The 13,262-nt window shown below is 42.6% G+C and overlaps 1 protein-coding gene across 1 annotated transcript; it reads right to left on the bottom strand.

The window, feature by feature from the left end:
• Positions 1-385: 385 nt before the first annotated feature.
• On the bottom strand, positions 386-12,541 carry LOC148341984 (uncharacterized). Its single transcript, XM_088288010.1, has 3 exons — positions 12,249-12,541; positions 11,885-12,156; positions 386-430 (listed from the first exon to the last, which is right to left on the bottom strand). The coding sequence occupies exons 1-3, from the start codon at positions 12,310-12,312 to the stop codon at positions 386-388; spliced, it is 381 nt and encodes a 126-aa protein (XP_088144136.1). The 5' UTR covers positions 12,313-12,541.
• Between the last annotated feature and the right edge of the window lie 721 nt (positions 12,542-13,262).

Here is a 13,262-nt window from a genome sequence, read left to right as displayed (position 1 = left end):
TATGTTGTCTATAGCTAGAGTTTTACACTTCTTATTTCTCATCTCTTTAACCACGAGACCTTTCTTTTCTTTATCTTCTGCACATTTCTCCCACACTAGTCCCCATTTACTTAGTTCCTATCATCATTTTTTTTCATTTATCTATTTATTTATTTTTTTATACTTTTTATAATGTTCTTTCATAGTGTGGTTACTTTGACATCTTTTAAAGTCTTAATCATTATAGAGGCCTCTTGTTTAAACAATAATTGAAACTAACACAGGGACATTTTCCATGACCAACCAGCCAGCAGACCCACACGCACAAACTCTCTTTAACGACCCCAAAAGCCCCGACCGCTTGGACACAGGCGCACAACACCCATTGTGAGTAAAAGCATCTCACCTAAAGTTCAGCCGGTCGGCTGTTGAGCGCCTGCGCCCCAGCACCCTGAGACCCTCAATGGAGCAAAATGCCAAAAATGGGGTATATTTTGTTGTTGATGTGTGGGTCTGGCTCAGCTTCCCTCCGGACAGGTTGCCGAGCATGGCAGAATTGGTGATGGAAAAAAATTCTCTGACACAGCCATTTTGGTTAGAAAGAGATTTTATCCTCGTCACATGCTGATGTCAAAAGAAGTCTCCCCAAAAAGCAAAAAGGGAAAGGTGTACCCTCTCTCCGGCCTTCCCTTCTTATAGGGAATGGCCACACCAGACATGAATATTGAAGGTTTGTATTACGATTGCTGGCAATATTTTAAACACTTACGGGACAGAAGGTCAATTATTTAATTTAGCAGGTTCATATTTACTGAATATGTTCAACATTGATTAAACAAAAAGCATTTATCAAATGAAAGTAGAAGTACCGTGCATCAATAAGATTGACTGGGATTGTAGTCATGGTGTTTACTGATAGAATAGAATAGAATAGAAATCCCTTTATTGTCATTGTACTCAAGTGTGCAACGAGATTAGATTCATATGCTAAATTTATATGACTTAGTTTAAATGTAAGACCTCAAAATTGCACACACGGTATTTTCATGACCCACACTCTCATTCAGAATAAACAGATTCAGTCTGCTCAGGTCAAACTGATGACAAACCAGATAGCACTTCATGGACAAATACGACAAAACACATTCTCCACATAGGCCATCGAAGATTCAAACATATCAAGTTGAAGGACGTCACACCAAAAACATAACCATTTGATCTGGGAAAAAATACACCACACAATCTGTACACTGACGAGATTACAGGGGAAGGAGAGACGGAGAGACTGCCGCCTGCCTGAGAAGGTCAGCCTTGGACGTGGAACATGGACGGGGTAAGGAGCAAGGACGACAGATTCAACCTACATGACCCTTGACAAAGAAAACCTATAAAATGTGAGGCTGGGCTGAGATCAGCGCGCCATTTTTCGATTGTGGTCGTCCGAGTACAGTTTCTTGTCAGAATAAGAAAAAGCCGCCCAGATATCTGTCTTTGTACTATTTCCTGAACTCCAGAAATCGAAGAAACTAAAATATCGCAACTGTAATCAGTTGTTGTCGTGTCTTTATTTGACCCTATTCTTCTTGAGTACAAAAACGAACAGGCATTGGAGTAATTTGGCTTTGAAGATTAATTTACTAAATGTTTCTCATTTTCTCGGTGGCTCAACTCCAACAGTGGACAAACTTAATTTGTTTCACACCATTTAAAAACCGGAATATGTAAAATGTTAAATAATCAGTTCAAATTTTAAACTGGGAAAAAAACATGGAGTTCACCCCCCACTATTGTTTTTTTCTTTGGCATTTATTTTCTGTACTGATTTCATTTGGCATAAACAAATGTTCAGCAAACTGGCAAATAAAAGGCAACATGTAAAAATAAAACGGCAATAACCTTGAACACATTTCCCCAAACAACTTAATGTTGTGATGCATATTTCTAACGATAGAAAGTCGTTCTTTACAAAGCAAATAAGAGTAAGACGTGTACAAACCTGCTTTGAGTGGCACAACACGAGGCTGCTCGCAACCTTCGCCCAGAAGTTGAAGATGTTGCTCGTTCTCTTCTTTTATTCCACAAAGTTCCTCTTTGTACTTGGGTGTCGTTCTTTCACACATTTTCAAACGCCAATCTCAACAAATCCGCACTTGGTCTTTGCTTGGCGCTAACTCGTGTGCTTCTCTTTGTTCGACGAGACGAATGAAAGATGGCGTCGTTTTTTCAGAGTCGCACTGAAAGGATTTCCTCCGAGAAAATGGCAGTCTGTTCCGCACGAAAACGGAAGAACAGGACACACCCCGCTGTGATTTGATTGGCTGCTGGCTTTGTGGAGCACTGTCACCAACTCACCGACAGATGTCGCCATTTGCGATGCAAATCATCGTTATCTTCTTCTAAACATAGAGAAAAACCCAAGATGCACATGAAGAAACATTTTAGTTCCCAAATATGAACTTGAGAGATGTATTGAATTTTACTTTTGTTGCTGGTTTTATTTATACCTCTGACACCATGTTGTTGGTTGGATAGTATTCCAAATGTATTTCCCTATTATTAACAGTTGACATGATAAAGTGATACTTTATGTCAACATATTTGCACCTTTGCAGGGTTTTTCAACAGGTTGCGATGTGGTTGCGAATTTTAAATGAAAATATGTCACTGTTTTATTACTTAACTGTTATTGTGTTCGAAAATGATTTAGGTATTTCTTTAAGTACTTTAATATTTCATTATTCGTTTCAGTATTCATTAAACTACAATAATTCACTATTAATTTCAAGATTCATTGAACTGCTTTAGGATTAATTTAGTATTCAATGTTTAATCGTTACAGTATTTATTTTTTAAATTTTTGTTTCACCATTTTGTTCAATCTTAATCTTTTGGAAAATTATTTTGCAAGCACCAACACAAGGTTTTTAAAGATAACGATAAAGATGTCCTTTAATAGTCCCACAATGGGTAAATTTGCAGTGTTACGACAGCAAAGGTATAGATCACACAGAGGCGGTGGTGCAATGTGGCCGTTAATGTATGACATGACATTAGCAGCAGACATTCAGAAAAAGCAAACCTATGCGAATATACACAGTATATACGTAAATACACAAATCCCCATGTGTATATACACACTTACATCCCACAACATTTACAAGTGTAAGGAAACACTCCGAATGTCTGTCTATGGTACAGAGGGAAAATTAATAAAATGCTGCAATGATAAAAAAAAATACTGCTGTCATAACCCGTGTCGGTCATGTCAGTGTTTTTGTTATTATTTTCTTCACCTTCCTGCCATGTGCTCATTCTGTTTATTTAGTCAGCTGAGTGGGGCGTTCCCTCCAACACTCGTTCCCCACCAGCCACGCACCTGTTCCCCGTTACCCTCACACACCTGATGCCCATCTGCTCCCCTAATTACTGGACTATATGAACACCTCACTCCGACAACTCATTGGCGGTGCATTGCTCCGTTACGGACTGTCACGATCGCTCTCTGATCTCGCCCCCGCTCTCGCCCCCGCTCTCGCCCCCGCTCTCGCCCCCGCTCTCGCCCCCGCTCTCGCCCCCGCTCTCGCCCCCGCTCTCGCCCCCGCTCTCGCCCCCGCTCTCGCCCCCGCTCTCGCCCCCGCTCTCGCCCCCGCTCTCGCCCCCGCTCTCGCCCCCGCTCTCGCCCCCGCCCCCTAGCATTTGTCCCTGTCCTTGCTCCTCACTCTTGTGATCCAGTTAGCCACGTTAAGTTCGCCTTTCTTATTTTGCACCCTGCCCCGTTGTCTGTCATTATTTTGGTCCCCTAATAAATTGCTTAAGTTACACCTTCTCCAGCTTCCTCGCGTTCTGGGTCCACCTCCTCCTTGCCGACCGGCGACCCTGACAACTGCAATGATAAGACGAATGCAATGGTAAATGAAGGATTGTATGATGATTGCTGGCATTATATTAAACACTTACAGGACAGAAGGTCAATTATTTAATTTAGCAGGTTCATATTTACGGAATATGTTAAACATTGATGAAACAAAAAGCATTTATCAGATGAAAGTAGAAGCACGGGTCACAAGAATAACTGGGATTGTAGTCCTGTTTTCTGATTTATTATATTTTTCTCATATGCTAAATTTATAGTACTTAGTTTAAATGTGTGAACTTTATTGAAATTTTGGGTAGTGAGAACAAATTTGCACACATAGCATTTCCATGACTTGCATTCACAGCACTTCATGGTCTAATACGACGCACATTCTCTACATTGGCTGTAGAAGATGCAAACATACCAAATTTGGCACTAGAGGTGTTACATAGACACTATCGCAAAAAATACATTCTGAAAGACATAACAATTGGAGATTGGAGCACATGCACATTCGCATGCATACACACAGACACGGACTTACACTTGCACAAACACGTGCACATACACACGCACACGTGCACACCGACAAGATTACAGAAGAATGCCAGCGGAGAGAAACGGAGGGACGGCCCGCCGGAGAAGGCCAGCCTTGGCGTGCCAGTCTTGGGGACCAGACGGGAATCAACTATCCACACGATGACTAACCTGGGGAGGACCTTCCCTTGGACGTGGACCCGTGCCGTGGGAGGGAGCGAGGACGACCAATTCAACCTACATTACCCTTGACATAAAAAAACTCCTATAAAAACTGAAGCTGGGCTGAAAGATGGCGCACATTTTTCGACTGTGCTCGCCCGAGTGCAGTTTCTCGTGAGATTAAGAAAAAGCCGCCCAGATATCTGTCTTTGTACTATTTCCTGAACTCCAGAAATGGAAGAAACTAAATATCGGAACTCTAATCAGTTGTTGAGTCTTTATTTGACCCTTTTCTTCTTGAGTACAAAAAACGAACACGCATTGGCGTAAGTTTGGCTTTTAAAAGTTGATTTACTAAATACTTCTCATTTCCACGGTGACTCTACTCCAATAGAATTTAGAATTTTTGTTTAAAATCCCCCTAGCTCTTCTTTTTGTCTTTTCTATATTATGTACGTATTAATAACTGTTTGTTAATGTTAATAAAGTTTTTGACAAAAAACGTATTCGTAAATATTTATCATGTCACTGATGGTGGAGTGGTACACTCGCCTGAGTTGTGTGCAGGCAACGTGGGTTCAGTTCCCACTCAGTGACGGTGTCTATGTCTGGCCTGTGACTGGCTGGCGACCAGTTCAGGGTGTAGTGCGCCTTTCGCTCGTAGTCAGCTGGAATTGGCTCCAGCACTCTCCCGCGACCCTGTTCAGGATAAGCCGTGTGGATAATGACATGACATGACAAATATTTGTCATCTCATCAATATTTGCACAACAGAGTACTGAGTTTCGAGATCCTCACTATAATAGTTCTCAAAATTATATTTCTTATCAATTTAGGTTAGTTAAGGGATATTTTATTGACAATCTAATATCAATCTACAAAGACAGAAAAACAATTGGTGGTGGGGGGGCGCGAATCTTTTTCTTCTTGGTAGGGGCGGGCGTAAAATAATTGAGAGGCACTGCGAGTATATGCCGACATTATATTCATACAATCTTGCAGCCCGAGTGAACCACAGCATTGTTGCAAGTTCGGTCGGAGAAACTTAAACGTCCCACTGCTGTTCCAGCAGCGGCTTCTCGGGGCATAGGCGGAAGTGACGCGAGAGATGACTCGCCAATGTGGCGTTAATTTAGTTATTTTGTTTTTTTTTTTTAATCAACCGAATTAAAATATTATATAAAATAAATATTCAAATAGAACAGCCAGGTGTAAAAAAAAACCCACTGAGGCAAATAAATATATTTGGAAAATACGCGCTTAAAGCATGACGTCATAAGCAAGCGCGCAGCTTCCGAAGGACCTCGACCACATCCATCGACCCGTCCACACCGGAACAAAAACACCCACCGCTAAATTCTTCTGATTTAGTGTGCAACTGACTGCAATTTTTCTCAAAGGATGTCCAGTGCTACTCTAAAGGACTACGACATAATTCATTAAATCTTTGTGTCCCGATAACCTCATCTTCGCGCGTTGATGCTTTTCGGCGTAGTTAGCTTAGCTTGCTAGCTAGCTAGCCGCTAACGAAAAGAGGCACATGACTCATCGCCAAGCAGAGATCAAGTGCGGATTTTTTGGAATTATCATTTGAATATGTGTGAAAGAACGACACACAAGTACAAAGAGGAACTTTGTGGAATAAAAGAAGAGAACGAGCAACATCATCAACTGCTGGACGAAGTTTGCAACCAGCCTCGTGTTGTGCCACTCAAAGCAGGTTTGTACACGTCTAACTCTCATTTGCTTTGTAGAGAACGACTTTCTTTCATTAGAAATATGCATCACAACATTAAGTTGTTTGGGGAAATCGTTCAAGGTTATTGCCGTTTTATTTTTAAATATTGCCTTTTACTTGCAGGTCTGCTGAGCAATTGTTTATGTCAAATGTAATCAGTGCAGAAAATATATGCCAAAGAATAACCAATAGTGGGGGGTGAACTCCATGTTTTTCCCAGTATAAAATTTACATTTAAAATAACAAAATAACATTTTCTGGTTTTTATATTGTGTTCAAGTAATTCCTTACGGAAGGAATTCCGCCTGACTCTAAAAATGTGCACACTGCCGCGAAAACGTCAATGGCGGTTGATCAATTTTAGTGAATAAAACACAAAATATATATTTTTAAATCAAGTACGGATTGGTCTTATTGATTTATGAACTTTTTACTGGCTTGGTCGGGTGAGAGTCAATGAACCTCGGGTGGCCCTGCACTGTTTTGTGCACGTGTGCGTAGTTTCACCCCATCCAAACATTTAAAATACATTGAATGCATCCATCCAGGGTTGCACGGATCTCATCAGTGAACAAGCGCATGCTGCAAGGAAAGCATCTGCATCTTTGTCTTACGATGGTCTCAAAAAGGCTGAACGTCACAACCCCCTTTTCTACCTACAAGTCCAGGAACATTTAGTTCCTGGTAATAAAGTTCCTGTGGCCCAGGTGGTTTGCATCACCCCCACAACTCATCGTTCCTGGTAATTTATCCAAATGACAATGATGATGTATCAGTGGGAGGTCTTGTGTTACTTTGTTACTCATTACTGACACCCTATAGCTGTTAAGCATCATTGCAGTTCCAAAATAATTCAGTGAACTCTTAAAATATTATGGTGTATCTTAGTTGAATTTGAATACATATTCCAAAAACGTCTGTGACTATGTCAGGAATTAAATCAGGCATCAGCCGCAACATGCTTCCTTTTTAAATGCTCGTTTATCACAGTTGTGCTGCTAAAGGGAGGTTTACATCGTAGGACGGAATTTTGTGAAATGCCCCCATGGTCAGGTCCAAGTTGGGGTCCACGCATTGCTCCGTATGCGGCAGGCACAAGTCAAGGTAGCACGGTAGAAAATAAGACAAAGTCGCCGCCTGAGGTTTGACTTGACCAAACCAAATTTGTCTTTCTGTGTCCTTCAGACGTCAGTGAAAACGATCTCCTTTATGTAAAAGAGGAGCCAGACTTGACTCACATGAAAAAGGAGGAGGAGGAGGAGGAGATCAACAAGTCACCAGTGAACGTTCTCCCTATAAAGACTGAAGATGAAAACAAGGATGAGAGTGAGGACAACAGAGGGGCGGAGCCTACACGCAGCAGCTCAAGTCATTACGTAACAACAGAAGGTGATGAAGACCACTGGGGACCATCACAAGTACATAATGAGGACACATTATCAGACGATGATGATGATGATGATGATGATGATGGGCAAGCCAAAGGTGAAAGGGCATGTCACACTGACTCATTCACTTCAAAGCTGTCTTTAAAAAGTCGCAGAAAAACACACAGTGGTGAAAAACCTTTTTCCTGCTCGGTTTGTGGCAAAAACCTCTCTCGAAAGTCTCATTTAGTAAGGCACACAAGAACGCACAGTGGAGAAAAACCTTTTTCTTGCTCAGTTTGTGGCAAAAGCTTCTATCAAAAGTTTGATTTAACAATCCACACAAGAATGCACAGTGGAGAAAAACCTTTTTCTTGCTCAGTTTGTGGCAAAAGCTTCTATCAAAAGTTTGATTTAACAATCCACACAAGAATGCACAGGGGAGAAAAACCTTTTTCTTGCTCACTTTGTGGCAAAAGCTTCTCTCGAAAGGGACAATTAACAAGGCACGCAAGAATGCACAGTGGAGAAAAACCTTTTTCTTGCTCAGTTTGTGGCAAAAGAATCTCTCAAAAGGCACAATTAACAAGGCACGCAAGAACACACAGTGGAGAGAAGCCTTTTTCATGCTCAGTTTGTGGCAAAGGATTCTCTGAAAAGGGAAATTTAACAGCACACACAAGAACACACAGTGGAGAAAAACCTTTTTCTTGCTCAGTTTGTGGAAAATGCTTCTCTCAAAAGTCAAGTTTAACAGAACACACAAGAACACACAGTGGAGAAAAACATTTTTCTTGCTCAGTTTGTGGAAAATGCTTCTCTCAAAAGTCAAGTTTAACAAAACACACAAGAACACACAGTGGAGAAAAACCTTTTTCCTGCTCTGTTTGTGGTAGACGCTTCTCTGTAAAGTCAAATTTAACTTGCCACACAAGAACACACACTGGAGAAAAACCTTTTTCTTGCTCAGTTTGTGGCAAAAGCTTCTCTCAAAAGTTTGATTTAACACTCCACACAAGAACGCACAGTGGAGAAAAACCTTTTTCCTGCTCAGTTTGTGCCAGGAGTTTCTCTCTAAAGTCGCATTCACGAAGCCACACAAGAACGCACAATGGAGAAAAGCCATTCAGTTGCAGCGTTTGTGCTAAAAAATTCTTCACTCAACGTAGTGCTGAGAGACACGATTGTGCTGGTGAGAATTGCAGCGATCCTTGAAGCTTAAAAAAAAGAAAACAAAAAAACTGAAGGAACTGACTCTTTGTGGTAAAGATGTAAATGTGATTTTGAATAAAATATGAAAAATTTACTTTTGCAAAGCATTTTTATCGACATTAAGCCAATGGGATCAGCGCCAGAATAACCAATGTGTCTGAGTGATGATTTATTTTTGTGTGTTTACATCAAACATGTAAATAAAATTAATTGCCTTTGCCTGGAACAACATTTGTTCACGTTATACGTCTTTTTAATCGTACCTAATGGAAAAGGTGTGAGAAGAAACTGTGCTTATGAAATTGCTGCCTTCCACAATCATCAATAAAAACACTTGTTCCACTTGCTCAACTGGCCTTCATTACGCTGTGAAAAAGTGAAAAACAGAACTTGAAGTTGAACTATAAAAAGAACCAGAAAGAGAAACGCAAATAGTCTCAGTTTCTCTCAAAGGTTTTGGTATGTCAGGAGTTGGCAACTTGATGGCGACTGGAGTCAGCGCTGGTTTTCTCGCTGTGTTTGGCTGGCTCGTATATGTATGGTCCATTGAACAAAACTCAAACTCTTCAAATATCCCCTCTCATACATTTAATATTTCGCTTTCTGAATAAATTTCTGACTGGCTAAATACACTTTCTAGGTTGAGCTCTATCAATCGTTTGGGGTTTGTTGCTAAGCAGAATCTCACTTTGGAAAAACTATCATTTTGTCAAATATACCAAATATTTTTTTTCATGCTATATTGTATTTTTTATACATTGGATTATTTATATATTGAAATAGGAAAATATTAAAATTTAAAATTGGAAACCACATACAGCCTTACTTCAATTAATAATAATATAAACATTTTATAAATATTGAACTAATTGAGAAGAATCCTGATCTTGAAATAAATATTGAATTATAAAAAATACTAAAAAAATAATTCAATAACCCGACCCTGGATGAGCGGCAGAAAATGGCTGGATGGATGGAATAATTTAAATTGCACACATATTCAAAAGAACAAATATGTTAAGAAATATTCAAGTGTGAAATAAAAAGGTTTAAATTGTTGATAATTTTGCATATTAAAATAATTGAATAAATATTGTATTATTACAGAAGCAAGCTTAAATATACATTGAAATAAATTTTTAAAAAGTCATGTATTTTTAAATGGCCTAATATAGATATGGGAAGTAATTCTCTTTATGAAACTATGAAGGGACTGGAGCTCACAGAAGTGACCAGTCTTGGTTCTGAAGTTCCGATGTAACCAGATACTGCCCTGAGAGAAAATAGGCCTGAGCATTTTTTATGGTGGGGGCAATTCTCTCGCCAGGTCGGTGACCTTCCAGGGTATGAGAGTAATTTAAGGTGGTCACTCGTAGACTGGTCGTATCAACGGGGAGACGCATCTGCTCTCCCTCTGGGGGACTTTTGGAGGGAAATCCCAAAGACTAGCGTGATGGGAATTGCATATGAAACAAGGGAAATTAGATATTCATGTCCTATTTGGGCATTCCCTATAAGAAGGTAATGTCTGAGAGGGCGCTCGCACGTGCGCGGAGCGCACACACGCACACGTTTTTGGGGAGACTTCTTTTGACATCAGCATGTGACGAGAATAAAATCTTTCTTCTTTCTTTCGTTCTTTTCCATCACCAATCCAGCCTTGCTCGGCTGCCTCTCCTGAAGGCAGCAAGGACCCACACTTCAAAGACAAAATATACTACATAATGAAAGAAAAATAATACTCAAATATTGAAATAAGAATAGAATTGAATGAATAAACAACAAAGAAATAAATACCTCCTGGAAAATATTATTTATCAACATTCGTCAAAGCACAACATTTCGATCAGATTGAGTTCTTTCTTGCAAATTCTTAAACAATCGTAATTTTTTTACTTTTAATTTTTAAGTTACTTCAGTGCATTTCACACCTGTGCCTTCAGTGAAGTCCTACTTTGTACTACTTTAGAATTAGAAATTAGAAATCCCTTTATTGTCATTGTACTCAAGTGTGCAACGAGATTAGAGGGCTCCCCTCTCCAGTGCAATACAACAATAATACAGACAAATATATAAATTAGATAAATAAATAAGAGAGTGCAAAGGAATTCAGTACTGAATAGGGTATATAAAAACACATCACAATGCTGTTCTGCAAGGTAGGTGTGTTCTCGTGTGTGTGTGAGAGTTCAGTACTTGAATGAATCCACATCAAAATACCATCATTTATGACACCACGGCTGGACAAATAATATCCAGAAACACACTTACGCACCACTGAGTGAGTGTTGGACGATATAGCTTCTCTTGAAATGTCCGACTTGAAAATATCCTTGCAAGTGTATCTGCAATTAAATTCACAGGACCTTTTCAAACTTGTCTTTATCTTCGGGTTCATCATAAACAAAGGTGTTGAATACCTCGATGGCCTCGGCTCCGGCATTGGTTCGCAAAAGGGCTATTTTTCTTTCGTCCGCTCTGTTTCCGACTCCCACGGCGGCAAGGTAGAGCAGGAATTGTTGCTTGAAAGCGCGCCAACTCGCGTCCACATTTCCTGTCATTTTCAGAGCTTCTGGTGGCCTTACGGAGTCCATCTCGCGTCAGTCCTTTTCTTGACCCGCGACCTGGTACCATGTAATATTCTGTCTTCTATCTTAAGAAGTCACGCAGGTAACGTGATGCTGCAAGCTTGTATGTCTTTATTTACTGACTTGCATTCTCGTCTATGTGCAGACACACTTGTTCGTCTGGTAACCATTAATTGCACTCCTTTTTAAACTTGTTTGTAAAGCTTGTATCAGTCACTTGAATAAGATATTGTAATTAACATAGACCCACCAAATTTTATATCTATATCTATTTCAATTCCCAGACTGTTGTAAAAGCTTTCTTTGAATATAATCTAGACAGTGGCATCCTCACAGGTATTTTACAACGTATACATTTCGTTGTGCCGATAATCACCACAATCCAGAAGTGTTGGTTCGCAATAATTGTCGCGGTTCGGTGAACCGCGTGTGGGGAAAGGAGGACCCAAGAGCGACAGAAATGGTAGGAACAGGGTTTATTGGAGGAGGAGGCGGCGCGGCGGGGCGAGCCGAGAGCGTGGCTGCGGGAGCGAGGATCGGCGGACAGGCGTCGAAGCGGCGAGCACCGGGAGTTGCTGGCCGGCTGGCGGAGGAGCGGCGGGTGCGGCACGGAAGAGGCACGTGAGCGGCGTGTCGGGGAAGCGCTGGCGAGACGAACGCCGGGCAGGAACTCGGGAACGGGTGCGGGAAGCTCGGGACCGGACGGGCTCGGGTCGGCTGGAGGGGGAACAAGAAGGCACGGAGGTCAGACAAGCACGGGAGGCTACCGGATCCGGCGAACAGACAACGTGTCGAGACATGGCCAGTACCACGTGAGGTGACGGGATAATCCGGCGTCTGGCTCCTGGCGCGGCTGGATCTTATGCTGGTCATGATTGCTGCTGACGAGCCGCAGGTGCGCAGGAGCCGACGCCCACTTTCTCCGGAGGAGTGCCTGGCTGGGAAAGGTCGCGAACCTGCAAGTAATCAGAACCGCCAGGCCCTCCTCCCAAACCCGAACCGTCACAGTACCCCCCCCCTAACGGACGCCTCCTGGCGTCCTACCCGGTTTGTCCGGGTGCAGGGCGTAGAACTCCCTGATGGGGGAGTCGTTCAGGAAGAGCTTGCGAGGGATCCACGAGCACTCCTCCGGACCGTAACCTTCCCAATCCACCAGGTATTGGAAACCCCTACCTCGGCACCGCACATCCAACACCTTGGATACGGTGAATGCCGGGTGGTCGTCGATGATCAGGGGGGGTGGAGGGGCGACGGTCGGAGGGCTCAGAGGGCTGGAGGAAACAGGCTTGAGAAGGGAGACGTGAAAGGTAGGATGGATTTTGAGGGAGTCGGGTAGCTTGAGCCGGACGGAGCACGGGTTAATTACTTTCACGATCGGGAAGGGACCGATGAACCGGGGAGCCAGCTTACGTGAATCAGTCTGTAGGGGGAGGTCGCGTGACGAGAGCCACACCATCTGTCCGGGCTTGTAGTCCGGAGCTGGGGACCGGTGGCGGTCGGCCAGGCGCTTGTTTTTCAGTGCCGTACGAGTGAGGGAGGTCTTCACCTCGGCCCAGACTCCTCGGATCCGGCGGAGGTGCTCCTCGACGGAGGGGACGGCCACGGCATGCTCCTGGTCACTAAACAGAGGGGGCTGGTAACCGAAACAGGCCATAAAAGGTGACATACCTGTTGCAGCGGAGGAGAGGGAGTTGTGAGCGTATTCGATCCAGGGCAGGGCCTCGCTCCATGAGACCGGGTTGCGGGCCACCACGCACAGAAGTGCGGCTTCGAGGTCCTGGTTGGCCCGCTCGGTCTGGCCGTTGGTCTGCGGATGGTAGCCG

Source organism: Idiotropiscis lumnitzeri, chromosome 2 (genome assembly GCF_059441095.1).
Source record: "Idiotropiscis lumnitzeri isolate Australia: NSW breed Sydney's pygmy pipehorse chromosome 2, RoL_Ilum_1.0, whole genome shotgun sequence".
In the NCBI taxonomy this organism is placed as follows: domain Eukaryota; kingdom Metazoa; phylum Chordata; class Actinopteri; order Syngnathiformes; family Syngnathidae; genus Idiotropiscis; species Idiotropiscis lumnitzeri.
The sequence above is the reverse complement of the archived record's forward strand: the minus strand, read 5'-3'. Positions and strand labels throughout refer to the sequence as shown.